The sequence below is a fragment of the Scyliorhinus canicula genome, chromosome 16, assembly GCF_902713615.1.
Source record: "Scyliorhinus canicula chromosome 16, sScyCan1.1, whole genome shotgun sequence".
NCBI lineage: Eukaryota > Metazoa > Chordata > Chondrichthyes > Carcharhiniformes > Scyliorhinidae > Scyliorhinus > Scyliorhinus canicula.
The window spans coordinates 50519229-50533218 of record NC_052161.1 but is presented as its reverse complement, the minus strand read 5'-3'; the positions used below and the strand labels follow the sequence as shown (position 1 = coordinate 50533218).

The 13990-nt window shown below is 46.9% G+C and overlaps 1 protein-coding gene across 2 annotated transcripts in view; it reads right to left on the bottom strand.

Annotated features, from left to right (window-relative positions):
• Positions 1-13990, bottom strand: part of LOC119951080 (adhesion G protein-coupled receptor A3-like) — a 664838-nt gene that overhangs the window by 363163 nt on the left and 287685 nt on the right. For both annotated transcript variants that reach the window (XM_038774125.1, XM_038774126.1), the window contains exon 3: positions 7095-7166. In XM_038774125.1, coding sequence (XP_038630053.1) covers positions 7095-7166 — 72 coding nt within the window. The remainder of the gene's footprint in view (positions 1-7094; positions 7167-13990) is intronic.

Below are 13990 nucleotides of genomic sequence, written 5' to 3'. Positions count from 1 at the left end.
CCGACACTGACAAGGGCACAGGATGTCCGTGAACATTTACCTTGAGACTTGCAGTTGTCTCTCTCCCTCTGACTGTAGATTCTGTCTTCAGGGGAGTATCTCCTCCTGTATATCCCTCATTCCTCTCCTCTGGCCTCATGATGCCCGAGGCTCTGCCTTTCCTGTGCAGGCTGCTGCTACCCATTTCTGAGCGGGCAGCATTAGCTTATAGCTGCAGCCTTACTGGTGCTCAGGTAGAATCCTGCCCACTGCTCCAATGCTGACAATCTCAGGAGGGTGACAACACCTGAATTGACAAAGTTCTTAATGCTGGCTCCTCACCTGGCTGTTAATGTATTGCTGATACTTTATCTTCAAAGGGGTTAGCTCTTTAAACTATGAAAATTCTAAACACTTACCATTTAAAGATTTGTTGACTGAGGACTCAACTTGGGCATGGTCTCGGCCTACCTGCAGCTGGCCTGATTCAGACAGTTGCAGAATGACATTAGTCCCCGAGGGAGATTCCAAATGTTTGCAGGGTCCAGCTTTTAACAATACCTTAACAAATTTAACTGGCCTATTTCAGAGCACAGCCAAATTCAGAGGCCTGCGCTCCACCCCTCAGCCCACCAACAGATTTACTTGGCCTATTTCAGAGTGCAGCCAAATTCAGTGGCCTGCGCTCCACCCCTCAGCCCTCGCACAATTTGGCGATGGTGGGTGGGACGCCCAGTCGCATGACATCATTTTACGAGGAAAGTTTGAGCAGGTTGGGCCGATCCACATTGGAGTTTCAAAGAATGAGAAGTGATCATCATGAAACATAAGATCCTGAGGGGGCTTGACAGGGTCGATACTGAGAGGATGATCGTGGGGAATCTAAAACTGGGGGGGGGGGGGGGGGGCAGATTCAAAATAAGGGATCTTCCATCTAAAATGGAGATGAGCAGAAATGTCTTCTCTCAGACGATCATTAATCCTTGGGACTCTCTACACCAGTGTTATAACCCGCATGAGACCTACGGGGATGGACTAATTAGCATCCCCATGAGGCTCGTCAAATACGAGCTTCCCCACGAAGGGGTGGGGTCCTATCAGCGGGGTCATGGACCCCGGCAATAGACACTTGGCCCAAATGAGAACCGAACAGAGCAGTCCCGGCTGGGACCTGAAGCAGATCGTGAACGCGGATGCTTTGAGTTGACTTCCACTGCCAACAAGACCACCAAAAGACCACCAACACCCCCAGCCCGCATACATGAATGAACGCAAACAGATCCTTTATTGTCCAAATCCGCCTACATCATGCTATACAGGGGTAAACATTGGAAACTGCCCAACAAGTTAAAGGCCTTTTCCACAAAGAGAGTAGAGTTCAGCGTCGAAGTTGGCATCCTTTTGTGTGGGATTCACATCATGGTCCCAAACAAGGGTCATTCATACTGCGAGATCTGCATAATGGGCACCGGGGCATATCAATAATCAAAATGCTTGTCCAAAGTTTGGTGGACAGGCCTGGATATAGAGATAAGGTGATTGGTACAACATTGCAGTGTTTGCCAGGAACTGCAGAAGCTCTGATCCGCTGTGCCTCTTCACCCATGGAAATGGCACAGATGCCCTGGATGCATCTTCATGCAGATTTTGCCAGTCCCTACCAGGGCTCCATGTTTCTAGTTGTGGTGGATGGCCTTTCAAAGTGGCTAGAAGTCCACAAGATGTCATCCACTACCTTGAAGGCAACAATTGAAAAACTGCGACTCTCATTCAGCACACACAGTATCCCAGAGGTGTTGGTCACCGACAACGGCAGGCCTTTCACGAGTGAAGAATTATGAAGGTAAACAGGGTGTGGCACATCCGCACAGCCCCGTACCACCCAGTCTCAAATGAGTTGGCCGAAAGGGGTGCAAACTTTTAAAAGAGGCTTTAAGAAAAAAACCTTGAGATCCCTCGACACACACAGGCCAAATGTTTACTCTGTCACCGCACTACCCTACATGCTGCGACTGGCTTAGTACAAGCAGATCTTTCAATGAGCCGGAATCTTTGGACCCATCTCAGCCGTGCATTCCCAGATATTGGCCGGAAAATAAGCCATGGTCAAGAGCAGCAAGGGTGTCACCCAAACAGGCGTACGTGGAACAGACAAGTCATTAGAGGTAACGCAGTTTACATTCAGAACTTGGGTGATGACGCCAAGTGAGTTCTAGGAACAGTAGTTCAGCAGACATGGCCAGTTTCATACCAGGTTTGGGCACAGGACCGAGTAATAAAAAAGCATATACACCACCTTAGAAACAGGAGCCAGCTGTACGCACAACTCCTCCGGGGGAACCAGCTTCTACTCAGATAACCCCGTCACCAGTAGCTTCGAGGGCGTTGTCTCCTGGGGGACGCGACACAGTGATGAGGGAGGTCGTGGACTCCGAATCTGAGACGGAGACCCAGCCATTGGAAGTTTCAACGGTGAACAGACCGAAGAGCAGCCACTTCCACCACGATGATCAGCAAGGAAGCGGCGTTCGACGTCCAGATATATGCCTCTTGACCCAGCTCTACAGGCGCAAGAAGAACAGTTACGAGAAAAAAAGAACAGGTGCTGTCCTACTCCACCTTCCTCGGAAGAGTCTTTGGACTTTGGAGGGACGGGTGACATAACTTGCATGAGACCCACGGGGACAGACCAATTAGCCACCCCCCTCCTCTTAGAATACGAGCTTCTCCATTGCGCGGAGGGGGGCCATCAGCGGAATAATGAACTCTGGCAGTAAAAGCTCAACCCAAATGGGAGTGCGAGCAGAGTAGTCCTAGCTGGGACCTTAAGTGTATTGTGTAAATAGTTGTCTAATAATGAAAACAAGTTTCTTTACGCATCTCATTGTGGACTCCTCTGAGGGGTGGAGGTTGGGTCAATGAATATATTCAAGGCTGGGTCAGACAGATTTTTCATCGACAAGTGAGTCAAGAGGAATGGCGTGTGTGGGGGGGGGGGGGGCATGGGGGGTGGGGTGCAGTCATGATCTTGCTGAGCCTACTCCTGCTCCTATTTCGGATGTACTTAATTTCGAGAATGGGACGAATGTGGGCAGGATTCTCCGAAATGGAGGCAGAGTGTCCGCGCCATCGTGAACGCCGTCGTGTTTCACGACGGCATGAAACGGGTGCAGGCTCTACCGATTCTGGCCCTCACAGGGGGCCTATGCAGTGGAGCCGCGCCAACCCGCGAATGCGCGGGAACTTCCCCAACGCGCCGACCCCGACGCAACATGGCGTGGGGCTTCGGGGGCCGGCTGCGTAATAAAATAGGACCGGAGCTGGGGAGGCCGGCCTGCCGATCAGTGGGCCCCGATCGCGGGCCAGACCCCATCGGAGGCCCCCCCCGGTTGAAGGAGCCCCCTCCCCTCCCCCCCTCAGGCCGCCCCGTGACCCTACGCGTAGAGTTCCCGCCGGCTGCGAGCAAGTGTGAACGGCGCCGGCAGGACTCTGTTGTTTCTGTGTGGCCACTCGGCCCATCAAGGCCGGAGAATCGGCTGCCCGGCAGCGGACAGCAGCCGGTCACTAGCACTGCGCCAAATGTGCCGACGTAAATAGCGCCGATTCTCCGATCCTCGGAGCATCGCGTGTCGGTGGCGGCATTGCGCGGTTGCGACGATTCTCCGGCCCGGCACGGGGCTTGGAAAATCCCCCCCTGTAACTTTGAGTATATGAAACAGCTCCACAGATTGCAATAATGACACTTCTTGACTGACCCACTGGGAACGTTAGTTGAACAATGCAGAGTGAAATCCTTTCCGTGACAGCTTTTCCTCATTCCTGCATAGAGCCATGATGAATTGCACAAACTGGACCCCAGGGCAAATTTTGATGCAAACGTCATTCAGCATGATTCAAACTCACCAAGCTGCACAATGCAGGAATTTGTACCAATTCTCCTGTTGCTAGTGGCTGTTGCCAAGTTGCTGAAAGTAGAATACCTACACAGCTATCACACATGTTCTATGCCTTGTAACTACAAGTAGCCCATGGGGATGTCCTGATCTTTAAAAAAAATTAAAATGCTGCGCAGTATGAATGCAATTACTTTTAATACTTAAGATAGGCTGCTTTGAACAAGCTCGTGCAGAATATCTTTTATAAAAGGCCCAGTGAAAATGTTGGTTTTCTTCTTCCCATTTCACCTCCTGTATGGTTGTCACGGTAATCGTTAAAGAGTTGTTGATATGTTTGCGCACTTTTGTACCCATGTATGTGTGCATCAGTTCGAGTCCAATAGAACTGATATCACAAGATACAGAAAATCCACATTAAAGCATTATTCAAGAGTTAAGAAATGTTCAGGTAATAAGGCTTTGTAATGTTTTATTTCAGTACAACTTCATTAGGGGCAGCACGGTAGCATAGTGGTTAGCACAATTGCTTCACAGCTCCAGGGTCCCAGTTTCGATTCCCGGCCTTGGTTATTGTCTGTGCGGGGTCTGCGCATTCTCCCTGTGTCCGCGTTGGTTTCTTCCGGGTGCTCTGGTTTCCTCCCACAGTCCAAAGATGTGCAGTTTAGGTGGATTGGCCATGCTAAATTGCCCTTAGTGTCCAAAATTGCCCTTAGTGTTGGGTGGGGCTACTGGGTTATGGGGATAGGGTGGAGGTGTGGGCTTGAGTAAGGTGCTCTTTCCAAGAGCCGGTGCAGACTCGATGGGCCGAATGGCCTCCTTCTGCACTGTAAATTCTATGATTCTATGATCAAATACAATTAAACACATTATTCACTGAAATTAAAGTATTATTAAAAGTTAAGAAATGTTCAGGTAATAAGGCTTTGCAATGCTTTATTTCAGTATAACATCAAATACAATTAAACACATTACTGACTGAAAGATATAAATGCGCAACTCACTACATGAGGTACGTGTCTGCAATCTGCATTCTGACTTTCACTTACACAGCAGAAGACCACCTCCTATGTAATCCAGTCAGTCCTTCCTCCACATTGATTTATTAGAAAATAAATAGGTGCCAATGTATGACACAAACACTATTTGTACACATAGGCCTGAATTCTCGCTTGCAGGTCTGGAGCACAGAGTTGGAAGAATTCCGAGTTCCATGAACCCAACTCCTGAGAAAGCGCCCCAGAAGTTTCAATTCCCTTCTGGGTTGGGGGGTGGAGGGTAGGATGAGAATAAGGTACAATGGAAGTTGGGCCCACTGCCCCCGGAAACAAATTGACAACATCACATGGGCAGCCTGTTGCAGAGCCGAGCTGGGTAAGAGGCTGGCCTTAGTGATCTGGCAGTTTATCCCAACTGGAAAAAGGAATGAAACAAAAAGCAGCACTCTCACCTGCTAATCTTCACCTCCCCACACACTCCCCATGTCATATCCATGCAAAACCACATCATTTCATGTCCTACACACAACCCTGTGGTCTGTTATAGCCCTGTGCCAACCTTGTGCCAACATCTGCCCCTCATGCATCTCCCCTTTGCCTTGCACCCTCCATGTCAACTCACCTAGTATCCACCATGGGCAAACTTAAGGCCCATGCTGAAAGAAAATGAAACAAAGTTCTAAGTGTCCATTGAAGAATTCACCATTTAAAAAATAAATTCTATTTGGTTAAAAACCCATTTACTACATTTAACTTCCTTCAACTACTTAATCCCTTACACCAACATGCATTTGTATTCACAGCCCGACATCAAAGGCTTTATATGCACTTTGAGCTCTCAATGAAATTGTGAACTGAGAGGCACCCACAGTAATAATGATAGGTTGCAAAATCAGTCATGCAGCATAAATTCCACAATAATCAAGCTTGTGTCAACAAAGTGAAATGGCAATCACTTCTTAACTGCAAACTGTTTTATTTTTAATTTAAAGGCATGAAGATTTGACAGCTTAAGGGTTTCAATGAGCTGTGACATTTCCTTTGATAATCGCAATAAGCTTGACTGTTTCACTGGGTTTATCCATTCATGTTTACTTAGCACAACCTCACAAACTTATCTCTTTCAAAGGTCACCTTGTCTCTTCCATAGATGCTCCTAGACCTATCCAAAAGGATGATTTACCTCTTCAAAGAACTCTACTACCTTTAAGCTTTCCCCCAATGAATTTGATGTCCACAAGCCATGTTTTGGACAGCCGACTGGCCAAAACTGGGTCTGTTTTATGGCAGCTGCACCTGAATATGTACAGCTGCATCCATGAACCACAGATGTGCACAGTACAACTCACCAAGAAAATGGTGGTGGTCGAAATCATGGTGAGGGCGGGGGGGGCAGGATTGCAGGTTGGTGCCTCTGGTGCAATGTTTGCTACAACAGGGAGCCACTTCCTCTGCGTGAAAATTCAGACCATAATATTCATAGCATACAATCTCTGAAGGTCAGAAACCTTTAGAAAAGGGTGTGCAGCAGAAGAAAGCAACTTGAGATTTCAAACAGTTGCAAGATTTTTTTTCTTTTGTCATCTCTCAGTCCGCATTGCTAAAGGGAACACTTCATAAAGCCTTGAAACGTGCCCAAGTCAAACTTACAAAACTCCTTCTGAGCCTGAAGCACAAATCCCTTCAAATGAAATCCATTTTAAAAGATACGAAGAGAAAACAGATTTCTTAACAGGTGCTAAAACCTATAAACTGAAAAAGAGAAAAATAATTTAATCTCTTAACCTGTGAAACGGATGACAGTTTAATATACTTGCACCCATGGGGTCACTTTTAATACCTGCCACCAGCAGGTTATTACTGCAACAAGGATATGAGCACTTGAAAACTGCAGAAAATTAACTTTGCCCAGCCCTCGCGTCACCCCCCCCCAACATGGTAGAAAACCGATTATTTCATTGCTGTGGAAAATTTATAAATGAACATTCTAAAACTAAAAAAATATTTTGCTTGATTAACTGCAAATACACCAATAAGAATAACATTGAACAACTTGCTTTGAAGTGTGCTGTGCCCAAACATTTCAATTATGTTAAGAGTACAAATGCAATATTCCTCATCAGAAACTTTGTGTTTTGTTACTCCACAGCTTACCCAAAGTCCCCTGACAGGACTTTATTTAATGTGACAGGACCTGGGCAATTCAAATAGAATGAATACTTACAGTCGCTTCAGTTCTGGAAGCCCGTAGAGAGCCCGAGGCTCAATGTTGCTAATCAAGTTATTCTTCAAATCCCTAGAGAGACCAAAGGGGAATGAAAAATTAATTATAGGTTGATGAGCTGTTTTCTTAACGTAATGAGCAAAATATGGTGGTTTAAATTAAATGCCGGGTGTTTGTTTTCAGAGCAGCAAGGAATGAAACTGTTTTGTGACTTCCTTACGAATTTAGAGAGATAAGAAAAAAAAGTAAGTTTTCTTGAACAATTAAAACATTTTCAATTTATTTTATATCATAGATTTGCAGCACAACAGCCAATTTAATACACCGTAGTTAATACTAGGGATAAGCATGTGAGCTTGGGATTCAGCGTTGAGAAGCAAAGCATTAAGGGCAAAGGCAAAGCAGTAAAACCAATGGCCACAACAAATACCAAAATTCCACCCCTAGTATAGGATATCAATGCTGGGTCTCACATTCAGACTGCCATTAACTATTTGTGCAGTTTAGATGGATTGACATTGGGAACCATTTCCAACATTTAAAGGGCTATATAATTGTAAGTTGTTGTTGTTACCATGCATACCATTGTCAGCTGCTGTGGATCATGCCCCTGGTTATCACTGAGGACAGCCAAATGCACCTGCCACTAGACACCCAAATATGGGAATTATGCCTTTTCAGAGTGATGCTTTCTCGCAGCATCATGAAACAACCTATCTGTCTGGATTCTCCGTTCCTGAGACTGTGTTGACACCAAGGCAGGATTCGTGGACTTCCACGACAACAAAACTTGCGCTGCAACTGGACTGATTCAGTGACTGTTGAGGGGCTAGCGCCGGCGCCGCATGGAACACAATTGATTCCAATGAGAAACGGTGCCGGATTTGCCGGATTCACAATTGGCACTCAGGAGGCCGACATGCTGCAGCCGCATATACATACTTCACTTCCCACACACACTCATCCCAGTCAACAAGATGGCACTGGTTGTGCTAGAGCGCGCCCAAATGGCTGATGGTTGGCTGAGGTCAGAGGGCGCCTGGGGGGTGGGGATGGTCTGGGGGGGACATCCATACGACCTCTGGTCCTAGGTTCACAGTGGGCAGTCAGGGGTGTGCGTAGCTGCATGGCTGCCTTGCAGGCTGCAGCACTGGTGTTCTGTGCCTGTCCACCCCGACCCCACAGTGTTCTCCTGGCCATCCCCCATTACTACCCCCCCCCCCCCTCTTGCAGAAGCCCCCCTCGGCTTGCAGCACAACTGTCAGCAAAATCTGACGATGTACCCCCTCTTTCCCCCCCTCCCCCCCCCCTTCCCCCCCCCCAGCAGCCATGGCGCCTGTTTCACGATTTTTCAAAGCACAAGTGAACATCACCACTGGGAATTCAGCCAACTGGAGGCGGAGAATCGTGGAGGCCCCGGAGAATAGAAATTGAATTGAAAGAAGTGGATTGGCTGAATTATTGATTTTAATCTTTGAAAAGCAGTATCCAGTAATCAGATGTCAGAGAGTGTGACTCAGTTTCCTGAGCCTATACACACAATACAATACGTGTGTATTGCATTATAGTTCAGACCCTGGAAGATGTGCTAGAATGAGAAATGTTGGTGTTTCAATTCGAGATTATTGAATGAGGAAGAGTTGGTCTTTTGGGATTCATGAAGTGGTGGTGATAAAGAAGGAATTGAATTTATACATTAGGATAGACATTTTTATCTAATAGATATCCTCATCCTCAGTTAATAAAGTGGTCCATGCCTAAATAACAAAACCTGGACAACATCCAGCTTTGAATTGATCAGTGGCAGAACTGACAAAGGCCATCTACAACAATCAAATGTCACATCAAACCTGCTTGATTTTCAATGCCATTACATTTGTCAAATCCTTCACTATCTTGGGGACTCCTCTCACCAGAAGCTTTATTAGGTCAACCATACAAATACAAGAAGCAATCAGATGCTGGAAATTCTGTGCTGGATGACTTGCCGGATCGCCAGAACAAATCAGGCGTGTGATGGAATACTTTCCACTTGCCTGGAAGGCTGCAGCCAACAACAACCCTCAATAAGCTTGACACGGTTAAGGTGGCAGGATGGCACACTGGGTTAGCACTGCTGCCTCACAGCGCCAGGGACCCCAGTTCAATTCCGGCTTGGGTCACTGTCTGTGTGGAGTTTGAACATTCTCCCCGTGTGTGCGTGGGTTTCCTCCGGGTGCTCCGGTTTCCTCTCACAATCCAAAGATGTGAAAGTTAGGTGGATTGGCCATGATAAATTGCCCCTTAGCATCCAGGGATGTACAGTTCAGGTTATGGGGTTATGGGAATAGGGGGGGATGTGGGAATGGGTAGAGAGCACATTTGAAGGTGCAGACTCGATGGGCCCAATGGCCTACTTCTGCACTCAAGGGATTCTATGTAGAATACCAGGTTGGGCCCGCTAATGATACGCCAACAGCGTTTACTGTACATGGGGAGTGGAACGCATTAATGCTGCTGCCGAGGCGAAGGAGAATTGTGATTTGGCGTGAAATCAGCACCCGCCGTGACTTTGGCACGGAACCGATTCTCCGTCGAATCACTTTTCCTTATTCCGGCATTGGCCGATGGAGAATCCCGCCCAATGTGTTTTATAATACTTGGCTTTGAAAACTAGAAAAATAAACCAAATGGAAAGAAGATGTTCCTTTGGGGAGAGAGATTAAATCACACAGTTCTGGAACAGCCATTTCTGCTGTTGGTGTCATAATGGCACTTAAAAAGGATCGGTTTAGCTCACTTGGCTAGGCAGCTGGTGCGTGATGCAGAGCAAGTCCAGAAGCCTGGGTTCAATTCCCGTACCAGCTGAGGTTATTCATGAAGGCCCTGCCTTCTCAACCTTGCCCCTCGCCTGAGGTGTGGTGATCCTCAGGTTAGATCTCCACCAGTCAGCTCTCCCCCTCAAAGGGGAAAGCAGCCAATGGTATTTTGGTATGATGGCAACTTCACCAGAATGCCACACAGAGGTTACATATTCTTTTTTTATAAAACCAATAAATATTTTGAGACTCTACTGATGACCTAACTACATTGCACATTTGAAAACCAGACATTTGTTTAAAATCTTTACAGGCATAATCAGGGGCCTTCCAAACTGCTTTATAATTTACTCCATCATGGGGATCACTATGACAACGTACTCTTGTTTTTGTCAACCTTCAGCGATGGAGATTTTCTTAATCACAGAGTAATCTCGGCCATCGTTGTATGACATTTAGTGTACTGGATTTCCTTGTAAACAGCTATCATTTTTGAAAAATTGATTCACATTTATTAGGCGACCTTTTTGATGACAACATATTCAAAAAAATTATAAAATGTACTTTTCCAAATGGAAAATATGCATGTTAATAATTGAAGTACTCAACAGACATGAAATTCTAAATGTAAAATAATATGAACAATTAGTGCATTCAATTTAAATTGCTCTCTCTGTTATTTTAACATAATTGATAATCCACTTATTTTGAACAAGTTAAAAGTTCAACTAAAAAGCTGAAAAGAGTTTCAAATAAGATATTACAGTCTAATTTCAAGATCACTGGCTCCTTAAAATTAAGTCTACTATGTATTGCCATGTATTAATTTGCATGGCTATATTTGTTTACATGTACATTACTATCTTATGTGTCGTAGCTCTCTGCAAAGTAAATGCGGTATCATCTGAACCAGTCTTTTTGCTGGACTTGGAAATACATCACCTCGCCTTCATTGTCTCTGAAGCGAAATTGTGCAACTACTTACCCCGGCCGTCACAAGGCTATTTTTGAAAATATGGTTTTTAAAATTGCAACTGACTGGAAATTTTGCAATTTGAGCTGAGACAGAGTAAACTGCTTAAAGAAGCAAGGCTACATTCCAAGGTGAAGGTGAGAAACAAAGAAACCACCCCAAAGGAGTGTGAAGAGAGAGACAGTTCCTACAATCCAGAAACCCATCAAAAAAGCGCAACTGTCGAAGGAAGCAACATCAGAAACGCAAAATACTGCATATTGAAATAATGGGCACATTTTTTTTCGGCCGGGTTGAAAATGTGGTGAGCTGTTTAAAAGTTAATTGACCGTGGGAGCTCTCAAAGGTGGGAAGGGCCATAAAATTCCACTTAATGGCTGCCATAGACAAAACCTTTGGAAATTCAGAACCGGAGAAGCATTTCAAGACAAGGTTGCCCAGCCATTGCAGAGAGATTGCAAGTGACACAGGCAGTGCCAAGAAAGTCTTCAGCAGAGGAAACAGGCTGAAGGCTGCTCTCAGTCCATCTCTCTCTTCTGGAACGTGTGTCACGTGGTTCAAGAAGCAAACTCTACCAGAAATCCATCAGTAAACCGAGATCTTGGTCAGGATTGACCAGTCCTGCCTGCGATGGATCCCACTACAGGAAGATATGGAAACTTTGGAGCGCTAGCCAAACGTTCGTTGACTGTCGGTGGCATGGGAAAATCCTTACTGTAGGCAGGGTCAGAGAATCCCAGTCCCCTTAGTAATTATAACATTTTCTATATCTAACCATATCCAAAAAGCCAGCTAACCTAAATTGGCCACAGTGTTTCAAATCTACACCTCAAAAACAATCAATGGGGACTTTAAAAAAAAACTTTTTCTCCTTTTTCACCCCTCCCTCCCCATCACCCACCCCCCACGCCCTGCGACGAACAGTTCCTCAAACACGGTCACAAACATCCCCCACCTTTTCTCAAACTCTCCTGCTGAGCCCCTTAATTCATACATTATCTTCTCTAACCGCAGGAAGCCATACAGGTAACCCAACCATGCTGCGACCCCTGGTGGCGATGCCGACCGCCACTCCAGCAAAAATTGTCGCCATGCAATCAGAGAGGCGAAGGCAAAGACATCGGCCTGCCTCCTCTGTCTTCTCTGAAACCCCAAATATCGCCACGAAAGGGTCCGGATCCACACCCTCCCCTCTATCCTGGCGAAGACCGCGAACATTCCCGTCCAGAATCTTCCCAATTTTTCACAACCCCAAAACATGTACGCATGATTCGCTGGCCCACGCCCACACCTCTCACACTCATATGCTACCCCCTGAAAGAATCCACTAATTCTCGCCCGAGCCATATGCACCCTGTGCACCACCTTAAACTGTATCAGACTCATCCTTGCACAAGAGGAGGTCCCGTTTACCCTTCGCAGTGCCTCACGCCATACTCCCCAATTGATCTCCATTCCTAACTCTGCTTCCCATTTCTCCTTGATCTTCGCCACCCGCTCGCCTCCCTGCTACCCAAGCCACTTATATATATCCCCAATTCTTCCCTACCCTTGCACACCAGAAGCATCAATCGCTCCAGCAGGGTGTATCCCGGCAATCTAGGGAACCCCTTCCAGATCTTTCGTGCAAAGTCCCTAACCTGTAGATACCTGAAATCACTACCCCTCGGCATCTCGACCCTCTCCCCTAGCTTCTCCAGACTGGCGAATCCTTCCTCCAAATACAAATCCCTCACCTTGACCAGCCCCACTTCCCTCCACCTCCTGGATACACTATCTATCCCCCCTGGCTCAAACTCATGATTCTTGCACAGTGGCCTTTGCACCGACATCCCTTCCACCCTAAAATGCCTCCTCAGCTGATTCCATATCTTCACCATGGACTGCACCACTGGGCTCCCTGAATACCTACTCAGAGCCATTGGAAATGCTGCCATCACCATAGCCCTCAAACTAGACCCCTTCCAAGATTCCTCCTCCATCCTAACCCACTCTGCCCCTTCTCTTTCCCACCACCGCTGCACCTTGTCCACATTCGGCGCCCAATAATAATGAAGCAAGTTTGGCATCGCCAACCCCCGGTGCCTCTGCCTCTGTAGCAGGGTCCTCCCCACCCTCGGCACCTTCCCCGTCCATACAAAGTCAGAGATGATTGTGTCCACTTTCCGAAAAAAGGCCTTTGGTATAAAGATCGGGAGAGCCTGAAAGATAAACAAGAACTTCGGCAGAATATTCATTTTCACCACTTGGACACTCCCCGCCAACGTTAAGTGCAGTGTATCCCTGGCCTCCTCCACCAGCTTCGTTAAGTTCCACTTATGGAGCCCCGTCCATTCCCTCGCTACCTGAATCCCCAAGTACCTAAACTTATCCCTCACTACCTTAAATGGCATCCCCCCCTAAATTAGTCCGCTGTGCCAGCTCATTCACTGGAAATACCTTGCTTTTCCCTACATTCTGCTTGTATCCCGAGTACCCTCCAAACCTCCCCAGCAGGTCCATAATCCTTCCCATACTCTCCAACAGATCCAATACATACAGCAAGAGGTCATCGGCATAGAGTGACACCCGATGCTCCCTCTGTCCCCTCATTATCCCCTGCCACTCTCCCGACCCCCTGAGAGCCATCGCCAATGGCTCTATGGCCAGCGCAAACAGCAGCGGCGACAGCGGGCACCCCTGCCTCGTACCCCTGTGTAAGTCAAAGCTTTGTTCTCACCCTCGCCCTTGGCGCCACATACAACAACCGCACCAAAGCCACAAATCTCGGCCCAAACCTTCCCAAAACTTCGAACAAGTACAGCCATTCCACCCGATCAAATGGTTTCTCTGCATCCATGGACACCACCACCTCCGGTACCAGAGCTCTTGACGGATTCATCACCACATCCGTCTTATATTACTCGCGAGCTGCCGGTCCTTCACGAAGCCTGTTTGATCTTCTGCAACCATCCCCGGGACACAATCCTCCATCCACCTGCCAACAACTTAGTCAATACTTTCACATCCGTGTTCAATAGTGATATGGGTCTATACGACCCACATTCCACCGGATCCTTCCCTTTTTTAGGGATTAGTGCAATTACTGCCTGCTTCATCGTCTCCGGCAACTCCCCCTTCTCCAG